General features: G+C 43.7%; 2 protein-coding genes across 5 annotated transcripts in view; one reads left to right on the top strand and one right to left on the bottom strand.

Annotated features, from left to right (window-relative positions):
• The window catches only part of USP37 (ubiquitin specific peptidase 37), an 86,350-nt gene extending 74,176 nt beyond the window's left edge, over nt 1-12,174 (top strand). For all 4 annotated transcript variants that reach the window (XM_047721037.1, XM_047721036.1, XM_047721035.1 and 1 more), the window contains 5 exons: nt 1,672-1,729; nt 3,962-4,077; nt 6,118-6,187; nt 6,622-6,760; nt 7,479-12,174. In XM_047721037.1, the coding sequence (XP_047576993.1) occupies nt 1,672-1,729; nt 3,962-4,077; nt 6,118-6,187; nt 6,622-6,760; nt 7,479-7,740 (645 nt within the window). In that variant the 3' untranslated portion in view covers nt 7,741-12,174. The remainder of the gene's footprint in view (nt 1-1,671; nt 1,730-3,961; nt 4,078-6,117; nt 6,188-6,621; nt 6,761-7,478) is intronic.
• The window catches only part of VIL1 (villin 1), a 25,586-nt gene continuing 18,879 nt past the window's right edge, over nt 10,923-17,629 (bottom strand). The window contains exons 19-20 of the mRNA XM_047721038.1: nt 17,040-17,180; nt 10,923-13,099 (exon numbers count right to left, since the gene is read on the bottom strand). Of these exons, the coding sequence (XP_047576994.1) occupies nt 12,923-13,099; nt 17,040-17,180 (318 nt within the window). The 3' untranslated portion in view covers nt 10,923-12,922. The remainder of the gene's footprint in view (nt 13,100-17,039; nt 17,181-17,629) is intronic.

Here is a 17,629-nt window from a genome sequence, read left to right as displayed (position 1 = left end):
ACACATTAATATCATCTGGGGAGCTTTAAAAATACTGATGCCTGGGTTGTTCTTCCCCTCAGGAATTCTGATAGAATTGATCCTAGGATGTGGTCTGGGCATCTAGATTTCCTTCCTTTTTCTTTCTCCTCACTCCCCTGTCCCTCCCTTTCCTCCTTCCTTCTTGCTTCCTTTGACTCCCCCTCTCTCCCCTCCCTCCTGACTTGCTTTCCTCATTTTTTAAAACTTCCCACAGTGATTCTAGTGTTTAGTCAAGGTTGAGAACTGCTGCTTTAAAATGATTTCAGAACCAGCTGTTCTGTATCCTCTATTTATAAGAAGTACCTCCCTAGCCTCCTGGCCATCAAGTTGCATTATTTTATAAATAATGGATAGTGATCATTTGTTTTAGAAACTTATTTTTAGTCTAAAAGACCAAGGTCTGATTTCTTAACAATAGTTCCTTATAGTGGAGAAAGAGAAAATTCAGCACCCCTCTTCTTCATATACAAAGACGGGGATCCTATTTTTTGTCAGCTGACCCAGTTAAAACTATCTTATAACCTGTTCCCATAGCTGAGAAATAGAAGATGCGGTTCTTTAGTCCGGTGTACCTGTGTCATTCTGTTAACAGCTGGAAGACTCTCACCACCTGGGTTTCCACATAGACTTGAGAGCTGGCCTAAGTTTATCATATTTCTTCTTAGAGAATATCTGTTTCTTTTTTGAATACACTGTTCTTGCTCCCAGGACTTTAAGGCAGAATAGCTCATTCTGAGCTTCTTATATACTTTAGTAACTTGAAAACAAGTCTAGACTTGAGAAAAGTATTCTGCTTACATTACATTGTTTCTTCATTTATGCATGAAGTTGTAAATTATATTTTCTCTGCAGAAGAGAGGGAAAAATTTTTTACAGTCAACATTTCCGTATTTTCACAATTAGTCATCAGTGAGACATTTTCAAAGGTACTTGTTTTCCTAAGAGAACCTCAGATGTATTAGAGAAATAACAGTCCACAGACAACGAAATCATTTTGTTTTCACCATGTATCTAGTATGTATCTTGTGTGGTTTTTTTGTTTTTCGTTTTTGTTTTGTCCTGTTTTGCCTGTTTGGTTTTTTTTTAGCAAGAACAAAATAGAAGTGTTTGAATAATGGTCTTGTGGAAATACTGGCCCCCAGACTTGGGGCCAGTGATGTGCTGGAGCCCACGTGCCATCAGCTCAGGCATACTTGCCACTTCCCAGCTGCGCGCTCAGCATCCCTTCGGTAGCTTCAGACTGGCCATACATCGTGGGAGTGTTTACCCCATGAAAACTGGCAAAAGCTGTAAATTAGAGGAAAGAAAACAGAGCCATTTGCCAAGTAGATCCTGTTGTGTGCAGGTATTTCAGACCTGGAAGGAGAACGGGAATTACATCACAGGCGTCACAGTGAATGGCTTTGGTTAGCACATCAGATGTCACTGACTAGAGAAGGTCGCATGTAAGCCTTTTTAACCCCAAGGTTATGTTTTAGAGGGCAGCATTGGAAAAAACGGAGAATTCCCACACCCCTCAGAAGGTCATATTCAAACATTCCTTAGGTTATGGAAAACATATTAGAAAATACTTCCAGAACAGCTCGTTTTATACTCCTTAAACAAGTTATTCAATACCTTGTAAAACCTAGTTGTGTTCTATCCCTTTAGGAAGCTGGGAACAGAAAGAAGATGAGACTCAAAAGAGCAACAGCGTTAAGTCTTCAAGGTGTGGAAATTATTTTTAATTACATTGTTTAATGGTGAAATGTATCACACTCAGAAAAGCATGTGAATATTATTTTTAATGATTAATTTTTTTTAAAGTGTTTGGGGGGTTATGTAGAAGCAATACCATCTCAATAGATCAGGATATTAAGTATAGTTCCTTTGTTGTTTATTTGAAGTTTTCTTCTCCCTGAATAGATTGTTTCCTCCAGCTGCTGCTCTTTCCTATGTGGTTATTATGCTCTTTATATTTATTAGAGACTTTCCTCAGATACCTAGTAGTCCTTGGCTGTAGGTTCATGATTAGAAAAGGAGACTAAAAGGTTGGTTGGAAGCCCTGAGCACATGAAAGCTAGAGCTTGTCAACTCTGAGTTTTTACAAGGCAGAACTGTTTTAGGGATGATGTTAATGTTATTTTAGGCCTTTCTCTTGGGCTGGTCGGATTCCTAAAAAAGAGTTTTCTAATCTCTTACCTTTGCCTAAAGGTAAAAAATGTGGCTGCCAAAGTTCAGGAGCCAAAGAGAGCATTAGGGCTAGAGGTCACATTCATCTGACGCATGCAAACTGTGGCTGCCTCCGCTATTTTCAATATGTGCCTGACATCCCTTATCCAGACACTGTTTCATCCTCTCCAGAGGTTAAAACTCCAGACTTCTCTCATTGCTCAGCAGCATGAAGTGGGGAGAGAGGGGATCCTGGGAGTGTGTTTCTCAAATACTTTCCATCAATCCTTATTTTTGTCTACTCCTAGCCTCAGTTTCAAGGGTACCTAGTAACTTCAAAACTGTATGTCTTTTGAACAAGATGTAAATCGGATTGGTTCTCAGCTTTTCTGTTACTGGCTTAGGATTTGGCTTTGGCTTTCCTAGGTCTGCTAAGTCAGGCACCATCCGCTTTCCAGCTTCCAGAATTCTGATGTTACAGTCTCTTTTTCTGTTCTTCCCATTCTTAGGTGTTCATGTCTTATAAATAACTCTATACTGTGATTTTGAGTGGAATTAATTGTATTTTATTTTATTTTTTTTAAAGATTTTATTTATTTATTTGACAGAGAGAGAACACAAGTAGGCAGAGAGGCAGGCAGAGAGAGAGGAGGGAAGCAGGCTTTTCCCCTGCTGAGCAGAGAGCCGCGATGTGGGGCTGGATCCCAGGACCCCGGGATCATGACCTGAGCCGAAGGCAAGGCTTTAACCCACTGAGCCACCAGGCACCCCGGAATTAATTGTATTTTAAAGCAAAGAGACACTTAAGTACAAATGATTCTGGGGTTTTTCTGTTTGTTTTAAGATTTTATTTATTATTAGGACATGAACAGGAGGAGGGGCAGAGGGACAAGCAGACTCCCCACTGAGCAAGAAGCCCAAAGTGGGGCTTGCTGCCAGGACTGTGAGATCATGACCTGAGCTGAAGTCAGCCTCTTAACCAACTGAGCCACCCAGTGCACACCCAACCCTCACACCCCCATGATTCTTTATTTAAAGTCATTCATAAAGATGGATTCTGCCAGTGGAAACACTTTATTAAGAAAAAAGCAGATCTTGAATTTAGTTGTTAGTGTAGTGTATTTTAGTGAAACTTAAGGTAAAGATTAAATTCCAGGGAGACCTGGGTGGCTCAGTCGGTTGAGTGTCTGCCTTCCACTGGGGTTGTGATCCCAGGGTCCTAGGGTCGAGCCGTACCTCAAGGGAGCTGCTTCTCCCTCCCCCTGCTTGTGCTCTCTCTCTCTCTACCCCCACTCAAAGAAAGAAATAAAATCTTTTTTTTAAAAGGTTAAATTTCCATTGTATTGTTAAGTTTCAAAAGATGTAATATTGAAGAACATGAAAGGATACTGATTTTTTTCACGGTCACTTGTCTGTATCATTTGTATTTTCTGGGAGCACCTACGACGCATACCAAGTACTTGAAATCTAACACACAGTTATATAATGTGACATGTAGTGAAATTGGGTTATCTGTGAAATCATAATCCTTTTTTCAGTTGTATTCCTTCTTATTAGCATTATATCCCTTTCATATAAATTTCTTTAAAAGAAAAGGGACATTTCTGTTTCAGATACCTGGTACCTGAATTGTACTTCCCAGAGCAGGCTGGGTAAATTGAAATCCTAATAAAGATTTAGGTTTCCTTAGGATGATAAAATAAGTAGCCCAAGCTGTTTTTTTTTTTTCTTTCTAATCATATCATTTGTGTCTATTCTAAGAACTTTCACAATACTTTGTATTCTGCAGAATTTAACAACTCTTTTCTGGATTCATTGGGTTCCGATGAGGACTCTGGCAATGAGGATGTTTTAGACATGGAGTACACAGAAGCCGAGGCAGAGGGAACTAAAAAGAATGCAGAGGTAGGCTGCTTAACTCCTAAGGAGGATTGCTCAGGCTGCCGGCATTACTTCTCCTGCTGTTTTTCTTCCAAGGCCCAACTGGCAGTGTCCGCTGTGGCAGTCATCAGATGCTCTTCACTTTCTCTTGTCCTTTTTTTTTTTTTTTACACTTTAGATTTTATTTACTTATTTACTTATTTATTTAAGAGAGAGAAAGAGCCTGTGGATGAGGGGAGGGGCAAAGGGAGGGGGAGAGAGAATCCCAAGCAGTTTCCTTGCTGTACCCAGAACACAATGCATGGCTTGACCCCAGGACCCTGAGACCATGACCTGAGCCCAAAACCAAGAATTGGGACACTTAACCAGCTGAGCCAGCCAGGCGCCCTGCTCCTCATTTCGTATACACAAGATTCAAAATAAATGAAACAAAACTAGAAAGATATCCTGACTCCCTCTTGTGTGTGTGAGGTAGTAACTGAGTAACATGGCTCTCGATGTCATATATATATATGAATTCACCCATAGTTCTGCCAGAACTGTATTATCTTTAAAGTGAAATAACAGAACTAGTTGGTTGTTACTTAGTAAAAACTCCTGGATTAAAGACATTAAACTAGAATACATTATAAACTTTTTTTGCCCTTCTTTTTTCTGAAAAATTACCTTTTTACCATTTACCAATTTTTTTTATAATTCTAATTACACAGAACTCCACTATCCTAATGCAACTACCGTTAGCATTTTTACATATTATTTTGTTAGCCCTACCTCCAAGTGTGCTTTTAAAACGTCATAAGTACAGGGACGCCTGGGTGGCTCAGTCGTTAAGGATCTGCCTTTGGCTCAGGTCATGATCCCAAGGTCCTGGGATCAAGCCCCACATCAAGCCCCGCATCGGGCTCCCTGCTCAGCAGGAAGCCTGCTTCTCCTCTGCCACTCCCCCAGCTTGTGTTCCCTCTCTCGCTGTCTCTCTCTCTGTCAAATAATCTTTAAAAAAATAATAAAACGTCATAAGCACAGTTTTTATCTGCTTAGATGTAAAAGATTACTTATAAGCATTTTATTTGGCTGTATGTACTATATTGCCTCAGACCAACATACTGTTATTTCATTTAATTTTTAACCACAAATATTTAAGTTTCTGTTATTCTGCTGGTAATAAAGAATACATTGGGAGGTGTCTGGCTGGCTCAGTCAGTAGAGCGTGCAACTTTGATCTCAGGGTTTGTAGGTTCAAGACCCATGTTAAGTGTAGAGATTACTTTGAAAAGAAAAAATCTTTAAAAATACATTGAGGAACTGTGGATGATTGTATATTTTCTGTATTTAAGATTTTCTTCTTTGAGTAAATTCCCAAAAGTAAATTACTGCTTCAAAGTTGAGAAACATTTTAATGGTTTTCTGTTTTACATATACCTATATTCCTTCCCAAATTTGTACCTTATAGTGCTACCTGCAGTGCATGAATGTCACTTCCCAGGTTTTTACAATTTTTCTACTAACAGTATTTTAATAGCATTTTTAAAAAAATATTTAGAATGTACAAGTTTATCCGTAATCCCTGCAGCACCACTGCAGCTCTTTTCATTTGTTCATTGTGTTTTTCCAGTACTTAATCATTAACATACCTGCTTTTCTAGAGCTGTGGTTACTGTGTGCATTCATGTGGGTTTGAAAAACAAGTGAACGTGTTGCTGGCCCACTAAATAATACTGCATTGCGTTGGTATCCCACTGACCACTCCACTGCTATTGGGCCTGTGGTTAGTTCCAACTTTTCATTATTAGAGATAGTGCTACAGTGAATGATTTTATACATGTACTCTTTTCTCTTTTCTCCTTTGGAATTCTCCTTTGGAATTTCCTAGGATGAATTCTTAGTTGGAAGTAGAATTCTTGGGTCAAAAGGTTTGAAAAATATAAACACTGGATTTTTTTTTTATTGAGTTTGACTACACACACACTGAAACTCGGCCTTGTTAGCTTTGATAATAAATTTAAACTTAGTGTTTTGCTTTTATTCAAATTAAGAGTTAAAGGTTGTGCCCACTTGGTTTTCCAGACAGGAATCTTCCTCATTCTTACCGACCTCATTAGCGTCGTCAGTCACATTGGTAGCACCTCTTCTTCAGGTAAATGGACATTATGATTTCAGCATTTTACAAATGAGGGTAGCCAGCATTTCCTCCCTGTTAGTTTGCTCTGTGCCTGTCTCCGTGAGCTAGAAGTTGGAATGCATCACGAAAAAGTTTTAAATCTTTCCTTTGATCACACTCAGTGTGAATTGTGTTGGAGGTGCAACTTTCTTCTTTATTTATAAACGACCCAAATTCCCCTTTATGTTTGTATGTAAATATATATATGTAGACATATATATTTATCCAGAAGTTGTGCTGGTGTAGTATATTTCTCCCTTAAATTCCTGTACATTTTTCTGAATGGTTCTTAGAAATGTTGTGGGGATAGGGTGGATGGGGGGAGCTGTTTCTCTCTCCAAAACTTCCTATACCTGAGAAAAATGCAGTGTGTTTTAATAACCACAATTTTAAGATTTTATTTATTTTAGGTCACTACATTAGTGATGTGTACGACATTAAGAAGCAGGCATGGTATACTTACAACGATCTCGAGGTGTCTAAAATCCAAGAGGCTTCTGTGCAGAGCGATCGGGACCGGAGTGGTTATATCTTCTTTTATATGCACAAGTAAGATACTGCCAGGTCTGGAGCTGTGGGCTGAACATCTCCCAAACTCTTCTTTTTCCTTTTTTTTTTTTCCCCCCTGTAAGGACAAATCAGTTATTAGTTGACAATTTTTGACTTTTGTTATCTTTGCTTAGGGCTTATATGTTGATGTCTTTTTTTTTTTTTTAAGATTTTGTTTATTTATTTGAGAGAGAGATCACAAGTAGGCAGAGTCAGGCAGAGAGAGGGCGAAGCAGGTTCCCTGCCAAGCAGAGAGCCCCATGTGGGGCTCGATCCCAGGACCCTGAGATCATGACCCGAGCCGAAGGCAGAGGCTTAACCCACTGAGCCATCCAGGCGCCCCATGTGTTGATGTCTTAATTCCATGTTAATTACTTATCTCACAGTAGTGTTGAGGTGTGGAACTTGAGACTGTTCTATAATAAAGCTGTCCTCTCGTAAACCTTTCTGGTCTTCCAGTTACAGCAGCTAGAAGATCTGCATTCCCTGGATGGCTGGGAACTACATAGCATTGTTACCAGGGGTAGCCAGTGCCATTGTGCCTCCAGTGTTCTCAAAAATCTGCACTTGGGGTTAAGATAGTGATCAAATAAATGAGCTGCTTATTTAATAAAATTTAGGCACCAAGTGGGATTGTGCAGGCTTTATCATTATCTTCTGTCTGTCCTTCGGTTTTGCTCACTGAATATCCTGTTTTGTTTCTTGTTTGTTTTTTAAGGGAGATCTTTGATGAGCTGCTGGAAACGGAAAAGAATTCTCAGGCACTTAGCATGGAAGTGGGGGAAGACCACTCGTCAGGCCTTGTGAGGAACAGACTCCTGGGTCGGCAGTGTGCACTGCGTATTCCTTCTTACTGCTGCCCACCTCACCTCACCTCTGCAGGAGGAGAATTCGGAATTCTACTTGATGCGGGAGCAACAAACAGCTCAGGGCCAAACCAAAAGACGAAAATTGCAATTATGTGGAACGCTCCATGCTAATTGTTTTATGGAAACTTTGGTCTCACATCTGTAGCTGATACCCTCTCTTCTCCTACAAGAGTGGCACTTCCTTTTGTCTTAGGATACATGTTGTAAATATATATATATATACATATATATATATATATGTACATACGTATGCGCACACATACATGTGGAATGAATGGAGCCTTAAAAGAGTTGGGATGAGCCACCGCAGTATGCCTGCTCAGAACAAATAGCACAGCAGTTTGGAGAAGAAATGAAGGTGTCAGAGTCCATTCACCTGAGAGAGGTGGAAAGATGTACATATCAGTTGGCATTTAGCTTTTCTGTTCCTTGAGTAGTTTCACTCAAGTCTATAATCTTTCATGTGTGTTTCTTATTAGTAAAGTCACTGGAAAGCCAGCTCTCCATGTTACACTAATGACAGTTTTGTCCTCCTTGCAAAGGAGAGGCATTTCTGCCACCTGACGTGAGGAGCTTTTTTGTATAAAATTACTTCATGGATTTGTAACGCTTTTGCTGTTTACATGCAGTCCCAAGAAATGGATTGTTGGTGCTCTGGAATGGGTTATGGTCCCCTGTTTGGTATTCATTGTACACTTTGTATTTTCTTTAAAAGAGATATCCTTCACAGTATATTCATTGTATGTCATCTATATTATTATGGTAGTGAAGATAGAATCTTTTCCTTTCTTCTGTGTCATTCTTCCATGGAGCAGCATTGCCCTAAAAGATTGCAACCAAAATTTAAGAGGTAAGAAATAATATCCCAGTTGGGATTCCCCAGCAAGGACACTTGGGGATAAGGAAGAATGCTGGCATCTGTCTCTCATACATGGAGAGTTCAGGCTGAGGATTCTTGTGTGAAAGCTAAACACTCGGACCACGAGAAGCCCTACTGCAAGTGGGAAATTAAGTACGTGAACTTAGATGAAGCTTGAGCATTTATCATTTGCTGTCTATCTTTCCCCTTAAAAACAGGATGAGAACGAGAATGAGATTGGTTTAAGTAATCTCAAGAACCAAAAGATAACAAAGGTGTATAATATATTTTATCTTTTAGGTGCTCTGAGTTGAGGCTAAGCAGCGGTGCAGCAGTCCGTGCCACAGTAGTCACTCAGCTGGCATGACCAGCGTGGATATTGGGGAGCCGGGGAAGCCACAAAAAGAATGAGTTCGAGGGGTGAATTCTGTCCACAGAATAACTTTGTAAGCCTGGGAATCATTAGGTTTGCACAGTTAAGTGTGCAAAATGAAGCAAAATGAAACCTTCAGTATATTCTTTCATTTTTTACTTTTTTTTTTTTTTTTCAATAAGGAGGGAATTCTTGGTTCAGTTCTGAGGTAGGGACAAAAACCACCTCAGTTTTTCAAGGGGAAGAAACATGTTAAAGTCCATCATCACAGAAGGTGCAACGTCTTTTCTAGAAGATCACCTTAAGAGAGCTCCAGATCCCACACTTGGGACATGTTCTGACATAGTAACTTGTTCTAAAATTCTTGGTTTTTACATTGTAAATGGCCCCAGCACATTGCTTAACTACAGATGAATGTTCTGCCTCCCGCCGTGTACCTACACACTACCACAGTGAATGTAGCGAAAGGGTGTGCTGGTCGGCTGCACGTGAGCAGAACAGAGCAGAGGAAAATACTTGGTTTAGAAACAATAGCTTTTGCTCGAAAATAACTGGTTTTCTCCCAGATGAGTGAAGTGGTGATCAAATTCGATAGCTCGTTAGGACTCTTCTCCTGCGTGTTTGCATTTGAGAGCTTTGAAAGGTGCTGTTAGAAATGACTGGAAACATTTTGAAGTGGGGATGCATTAGGGCATTAAATAGAAATGATGCCATTAGCTCCATGCCCATGAAGTGCCCTCATTTGACTTGCTTTTTGTAGCGTGTGTGTGTGTGTGGTTTAGAAGTACTCATGGCTCAGAAACCTGGTTGGATTTGATCTTCATTTCTTGGGCTGGACTTGCTAGTTGAAAATAGGTTACTGAGGTAGATGAATTATCTTAACTGCTAATGTGCTTGCGAATTTGGGGCTTGACTTTTTCTCTGTAGCCGTGCATTGTTGTGCTCGTGTCAGCATCCCTCCCTTCCCGTGCTCTGTTATCCCCCCTTTCACTACGCTTTAGTTCTCATTTGGGTTCATGACTACAGGTGGACATTTCAGCTGGACCGCATTAAAAGGGTTTATTGTTTTTTTGAGCTGGTTGTATATATTTAAAAAGTGTAAGTAGATAATATATTATTTTTTTGCACAGTATGATCAGTTTGCTCAGAATCGGGGGAATGGGGCATTTGGTTGTGTTGGCGCCGGGAAGGGACAAGTCAGAGAGGGACAGAGTGCTTCAGTCCCAGGCAGCCTACCCAGTCACCTTTCTACTGAAAATACCCAAAAATGGTTACATTACTTTAACTGATGTTGAATTGGAACTTGACAGCACTTACTTCTACAGACAGCTGATCTTAATTGAAATTTTTTGGAAGGGAAAACTAAGCTAAAATTCAAACTTACTGATTCTTATCACCTAGTATTATGGAGAATTGGAAGCTGCATGTGGCCAGGTGACTGCTGTCCCTAATTAGTAGCCATGACTGTAATTTAGGCCCGTGAGAAGACAGACTCTGTTTTGCGGGGAATGTATTTACAGGTGTGTGCACACTCATGCGCTTCGTCTCAGCAGGAGAGAATAAGAAGCAGCAAGCCCATGAATTGTTCTTCTATTTATATTTTGATTCCAAAAGCTATTTGTTTACTTGCCATGGGCTGTTAATTTCAGGCCTAACTTAATGGCTCAGTAACATGTAATAAATGTAAATGTGTTTACGTTTTTAGAATTGTACAGTGATACTTACAGAACAGCTGATTAACTCTGGAAGGCAAATACTAGACTACATTTCTTTACTTCTCTTCTTGTTCAAGTGTAGAATTCTTCCAAAAGAGAAACTTTAAGAATTAAAACCTCAGCAAGTGAATTCATGAATTTACTTACTCTTCCATAGTGCAGTGACCGTTATGTAACTCTATGAACATAGCTCTGCACATGTACAGCTACAGACACAGTCATATGATGAAAATGATTTGGAAACACCTGAGAGATTTTTGGCACATCTCTATAGTTGAGTGTTACGAGTATAGAGCAAGCTTGGGGGTGAGGTTTGGAAACATACAGAAAGAAATTTGTAAACTCATTCCTGATCTGAAAAGACTTTATATTAAAACAAAAATATTACTCTTCTTTGTCCTCTGAAATGACCACAGTGGATGCTCTTAGTCATCCAGACTTCTTTTTTTTTTTCTCTTTGCTTTAATTGGCAGCCCCCCCACCCCACACCCCCATAGGTGGAGTTTTAAATCAGGGAAACAGAGCTAGATCTCCCAAGTACATTTGGATCTTGTATATATCTGGAGATTTTTAGAAAAATCAACAACCCGGTACCACGGGCAATCCCGTTGAGTATCCCCCACGAAACAGGCGTGTCCTCTTCCTTCTCCCATCTTGCTTTGCCACTGAGTAATGCTCCCTAAGTAGTACAAAAGCTAATGGATTTCTGCCATCTGATGTCTTTTGAATGCAGTACTTCAAAATCCTAATTTTGTCTCTGTTGGTATGTCTTATTAACATCTGGAAAACATCAGATTTTATTGGAAAACTACAGTTTGGTAGGCCTTGAGAGTTTTGTGACCTTTCTTTTGCTGTTGTCACCGCACTCACTGACTCCTTTACGGCATGCTTGATTACTGGACTTCTGGCCGTCTCTTCCGTTGTAGCATATTTATACACAGTAAGTTTTTCTTTCCATGTGTGCTATATGTCTGAGGTTTTGAAGTTTTTAATAAAAAGTGTGCCAGTATAAGTATAAAGCAGTTGATTTTAGTAACATTGAACTTTTCTTAAAGTACATTAAGAGGTTCAAAGTATAGGCATGTTCACTGATGAAACAGTAGAGGGGATGCAGGTCTGGATCAAGACCCAGGTTCAGAAGGTCAGACGCCAAAACAAGAGCAGTCCACTGACCTGGCCGGTTTTCAAGAAACAGAGGCAATACGGGGAGTGAGACTACACACCTCCTGTCCCCAGGTTTCCCTCCCTCTCGGACCTTGTCCTTCCATCCCAGTTCCTCTGGCCTGTTGTCAGTGTTTGTTTACTTATGCTATAGAGAGGAAAACAGGAGGAAGGGTCCTACACTTTGCCTAATTGAGCCACTACCAGATTTGCTGGCAGCTTTGGCCACATTATTTTGTGAGGTGATTTTCTTTCTTTGTGTTCAGAGTGACTTGATTCTGATTCTTTATGTTGTTCGTAATGGAGCGGCACTTTATCTGTGTTTTAGCAGAACTGTTCCTCTGTATCCTTTACGGTTTTTCCTTGTTTTTGTTTTCCTTTTTAAATTATGCATAGAGTTTTCTGTGTGTGTGAAATTAAAGCCTTTATTAACCTTGCGTTGGTTTGACTGTTATTTCTGGAAAGGACTTACCTTGCAGACACTTAACCCACCATGTGTTTGAGGTTGTGAAACACTTTCTGTGGCTTTCCGACTCGGACTTCATGCGGCAACCATTCCACCTTCCAGGAAATGGAAGGGCAGACCGACAATGGCCCTTCGGGGAGCGTGGCAGAGGTTTCTGGATAACGGCTTGGAAACTCGGTGTTGGCCTTAGCTAAGCTCTTTGCCTTATTAGTACCAGACCGGGGGTGAAATGGCCTCCATTCTGGACCCAGTGGGTGTGCTGCTATCGCTGGGGACCGGTTAGTGTTGTGAAACTTCCTAACAGGGCCCTTTCCCAGGCCATTCAGCTCTTGCAAAGGAGGGCCCTTTAACTTCTCGTCTAAGTCAGTGAGGAGAGTATGTGAGAAAGAAAAGCCATTACTTGGGGAAAGATGTGAAACCACAAAATGCTTCCTTCCACTCTCATGGTTAAACATCAGTTACAGGAGGGAAACCTAGGGAGTACTCCTCAGAATTAGGATGTCCTGTGGAGTGTTCGCTCTTCTCTAAGAAGGGAAGCTCTAGAACAGGATGGTCAAGAGTGACATACCGTGCCAGAGTCGAAACAATACGACCACCTGTTTAAGAGCTGAAATTGGGATGGCAGTCTCTTTATGGAGGTACCACTCTGGAAGGAAGGTAGAGCGGTTTGCTCACAGGTAAAATTTCACTTCAAAATTAGTATAGGACTAATATACCAGTCATGAAACAACAAAACTGCAAGCAGGTAGGGAAATGCTCGCCAACCACAACCGCTCCCGCTTCTCAAAACAGGCCTTTTTCTTCTTGAGGTTTTGTTGCTTCCATCGAGGGAGGGCAGAGAAGGCAGTGGGTGTCATCCCAAAGGCCTTGGTGAAATCCTCGATGGACAGGTGTGCCTAGAAGAAGAGGAACCAGAGGGCAATGGTCACATTCCCTACCTCAGGGTTTACAGGCGAGTCCTGTAGGTGTGGCATAGCAATCACCTGAAGGACAGGGCAGGTAATGTCTGGAGACCCCGGGAAGAGACGGGGAGAAGCCAGGTGGTATGCTGAGCTCCAAGAAGTGTGATCCCTGAATGTGGAACATGATGAGCATGAAATAGATTGAGCTCCAAGAGCACCTAGCTCTGCAAAGGGAATTGGGACATTTGGCTTCGCTTGGCTAGGGAATTCGCTAGCTTTGAGAACGTCTTAGTTTTCCTCTCTTGAGAAAAATCTCTGTAATGCTTTTACGGGATGAAAACAGTATGACTCATGTAAGGGTACTGGAAACAAGGTATCTTGTTCATCTGTCTGTACTCAGTAAACAGTGACCCTAAGCGAGAGGATCCTTCTTCCTTTAAGTCTGGCCCACAGGTAAGCAGATGAGCCAGGAAGGGAATCCTGCCCAGGTCTGAATGTTTGAGACCCAGTTGCTGTCACCACAGAAGGACACCCAGCTCTGCTAGCGAGAACCATGACCCTTGGGAGGGCCTTGGCCCTCCTGGGCCCTGCCTTGCTGGGGATCTCGGGAGCAGGCTGGCCACCCCAGCACCGCCCCAGCACCGCGGGCCCAGAGCAAACAGCAGCCTAGCTAGCGTGCAGATACAGCCGTGGCACTTGCAAAACCCCTGGCCATTCTGAGCAGAAACAAAATATTTGGGTGACTTCTACCAGCTTCTCCCCAACCTATGAATGATACAGAAGCTTGGCTAGCACAATTCTACCTTTTTTTACTCTTGACTTAGCGATCGGGACTGGAAGACAGCTTTCTAAGCCAGGCGTCTGTATCTTTCCTCCATTAGATGAGGGGAGTGCCTGAAATGACCTTAGCCCCCCAACAGGTGATACTGCTTCAGGCAAGCCAGGTATCCTCAAGGCACACTCAACGTGAGAACCCCAAACTGAAACTGCACCCAAGAGCATCTCCCAGCCTTCATCTCTGCTCCCCAGGCACCAAGAAGGTGGTTAGAGCCATGGGTTTCTTTTCAATACGAGCCCCCACTCCCGCCGCCCCAGGACAGTGTTTGATCCAGCTCTGCAGAGAGCCCGTAAACTGAACAGTTTCAGACAACCTCTGTAGGTGGACTTCAAGCTCCGTCTCTAGGTTTGGACTCCCCACCCCCCACCCAATTCTGTCCTCAAGTCCACTGAGAGCCCTGCCCACTGCCCCAGGCAGAGGGGAAGAGAGGAAGGGGGAGGGGTTTGGGCATCAGTGGGTGGGGAAGAGCTGACTGCCCCAAACCAGTTTGTAGCAGAGCCCGGGGCCCAGGTCCCTCACAGCGGAGGCCGAGGTCTGTCTCTGGCCCCCGCCAGGCTGGCTCCACAGCTTGCCGAGACTTCTGGACTCTGACCCCAAAGGTGGATAGCAGGAACTGCCCATCCCAGTGGACTTGTATCTTTCCTCTTGTCCTGCTCTTGGACTCTGTGGTCCTGCCAGCTGATTACTGGCCTCACCCATACCCACATCCGCCTCTCTCTGGCTTACTCACTGATACTCAAACACCCAGATTATTCTCTTGCTACTGCCTGCAGCCAGACCCAGCACCCCACCATTCCCTGTCGCTGGCTCCCCCTTCCGAGTCTGGAGCGCCAGAGAGGTCTGAAGACCCCTCCTACTCTCTCCACTTAACATTGACCGACAGCTCTCCCACAAGAATGTACTGGGGCGCCTGGGTGGCACAGTCGGTTCAGCATCTGACTCTTGGTTCTGGCTTGTCATGATCTCAGGGTCTGGAGATCAAGCCCCACTCCTTGGGCTTCGCTCTTGAAGAGGAGTCTCTCGGGATTCCCTTCCTTTACCCTCTGCCCCCCCCCCCCTTGCAACTGCACTCGCTCACTCTCTTTCTCTCTCTCAAATAATGAATCTCTTAAAAAAAAAATCAGCAACAGACTACTGACTTTTTAAAAAGATCTTAGGGGCGCCTGGGTGGGTTAAGCTGCTGCCTTTGGCTCAGGTCATGATCTCAGGGTCCTGGGATCAAGCCCCGTATCGGGCTCTCTGCTCAGCGGGGAGCCTGCTTCCTCCTCTCTCTCTGCCTGCTCTCTGCCTCCTTGTGATCTTTCTCTGTCAAATAAATGAATAAAATCTTAAAAAATAAATAAATAAAAAGATCTTAGATTTTGTAGACTGTCTACCATGATGGGGTTGTCTCGATTCTGTTGGTCCCGGTCAGAATTCAACATCCGTTCAGCCTCCTCTCAGTCACCTGGTTCAATGACACTGGCTGCACTGCCTTTTAGAAACACATCATGCTACGTGACACGATGGGAGCGGCAGGACTCTGAGGACCGGGCTCTGGCTCTGCCTCGGCTGCCCCGTAGCTATGTCAGTCACATCAGGCCAGTCACTCGCCCTCCCTCCAGTTTTCCCAGGCGGTCATAACAGCTTACATTTACGCAGCACTTCCCACGTACAAGGTGCTGGGCAAACAATATTCACAGCATCACTGTTACAAAAAGTATGTTGGGATCATCTCCACATTCCGGCGAGGACACAGATGGGTCCATCGGGGAGAGAATGCATGAACATGGCCGCCAAGGAGAAGGGCAGGCCACAGATGCTCTGGGAACAATACACTTAAACATATATGGAGCCCAAACCTGTAGCAGACTTGTTGGAGAAATTGGGCATCTCTCTTCTACAGATTCCTTAATTCATTAGCAAGATTCTTTATGGTTTATCATACCCAGAGCACATTGTCTCTCCATCCCCCCATGAAGCTAGATTTGTCACCCACTTTGGATTTTCCTATAGTGGGAGTGAATATTGGAAATGGGTGTTTAACAAGCTCTCTTCTTGCCACACTCTCTCTGCACGAGTGACACACGTGGGTCTGCAGCCGCAGCCACCAGGAGGACTGCACGCTGGCGGGTCTCTGCCTCAGCAGGTCTCTGAGTAGCCTGGGCACCAAATATGCCTCACCCCGGATGTCCCCATGTACCTCAAATGGCATGGCTACCACCAAACTCACGGTCGTCCCCCTCTAAGCTCAGTCTGACCCCGGATCTTTTTATCTCCAAAAATGATTCCCTTACCTCCTCCCCTACCCACACACCCTTCATCCAGTGTCATTGACTTGACCTCCTAAAATTCCTCTAAACCACTCCCCTTCCTCTACTCCCCCAGCCACCACCTACCTATTCTAGATTACTTAAAAATAAAATCTTTATTATTTTTTTGTTAAGTTTTTAAAACTTTTTACAAGTACTCTCAGCACCCAACATGGGGCTCGAACTGACACCCCGCGATCAAGAGGCACACGTCCTACCAACAGAGCCAGCCAGGGGCCCCTATCGTGGTCTTTTAAAGGCATAAACCTGACTGCCACTCCCGCCGCACCCCTGCTTCGACCATAATGGCTCCTGTCCACTTTCAGGACAGACACCTTATTCCCTAACGGGGCATAGCAGACCCTGCTCCATTAGGCCCCCGGCCCCTCGGCCTGCTGCTCTCTGGCTCCGCACACCACAGCCACACTGCCCTCTGTGCCCATTCCCTGCCTCCGGGCTCCACGCACGCTGTCCCCTTCTCCGGGAATAATCCATTTTGCCTGAATAGTTCCTGGTCACCTTTCAGAAGGAAATCTCGGACTGAGTTAGCTTCCTTCTTGGAAGACCCTTCACCGCACCTGTACTTCACCTTTGTGGCACTCATCATCACTGAAATGAAATCATAGTGTAATCAGGGTCCTTTGAACCCTCTGTCCCCACTGAGAGGTCCCCTCACGGGAAGGAGGGGACCAGATATGCTCTGTTTCCCAGCACATCCCCAGCACCTACTCACCTAACCAACGTCAGTGTTGTGCAGCCCACGGCCCACCAGCTCTCTCCACCCTCCCCTTAGAGGCCGACCTACCTCCTTCCTGCTGGGGTCCACCCCCTCGGGGAGCTCCTCCACAGGCTTGTTCACCAACTGCTCCAGGGGAAAGATGGGTAGAGGCCCAGAAACGAGGTTGCTGTTCACATCGAATGTGTCCAGCTTAGAGCTGGTGATCTCCTAGGGAAGAAAAGGAAACCACTGGTTCATTCTGCGGGTTTGGGGCTCCCTCCCAGGCTGCCTTTTTTCTCCAGAATCAGCACTGATTTTAGGGCATCTCCTTCGAGAAGCCTTCAGTACCTGCCCCCACCTGCCCATACACACACTCCTCAGAGCACAACACCTGCTTGACCTGTGAGCTACAACTTGGTGGTTTGTATCCAACCAGAGCCCGTGGGTCCGAGATGATTATTTCGTTCTATGACTTATGAACTTCTCTCCATGGCTTCCCACAGATGTTCAAGATCCACCTTGGACGTTTATGACCCTCTTTCTCTTATCTGTTATGACACTGTCATCAGTAAATTCCTCCAGCCTTGCCCTTTCCGTCCATGCTTTCCTGCCTGCACCATCAGCCCAGTGAGAAGGGTTTATTGGCAGCACGGGGCACTCAGCCTGCGGGTGGGGCC

This window comes from Lutra lutra, chromosome 3, assembly GCF_902655055.1.
Source record: "Lutra lutra chromosome 3, mLutLut1.2, whole genome shotgun sequence".
In the NCBI taxonomy this organism is placed as follows: Eukaryota; Metazoa; Chordata; class Mammalia; order Carnivora; family Mustelidae; genus Lutra; species Lutra lutra.
This window is presented reverse-complemented; position numbering and strand designations above follow the sequence as displayed.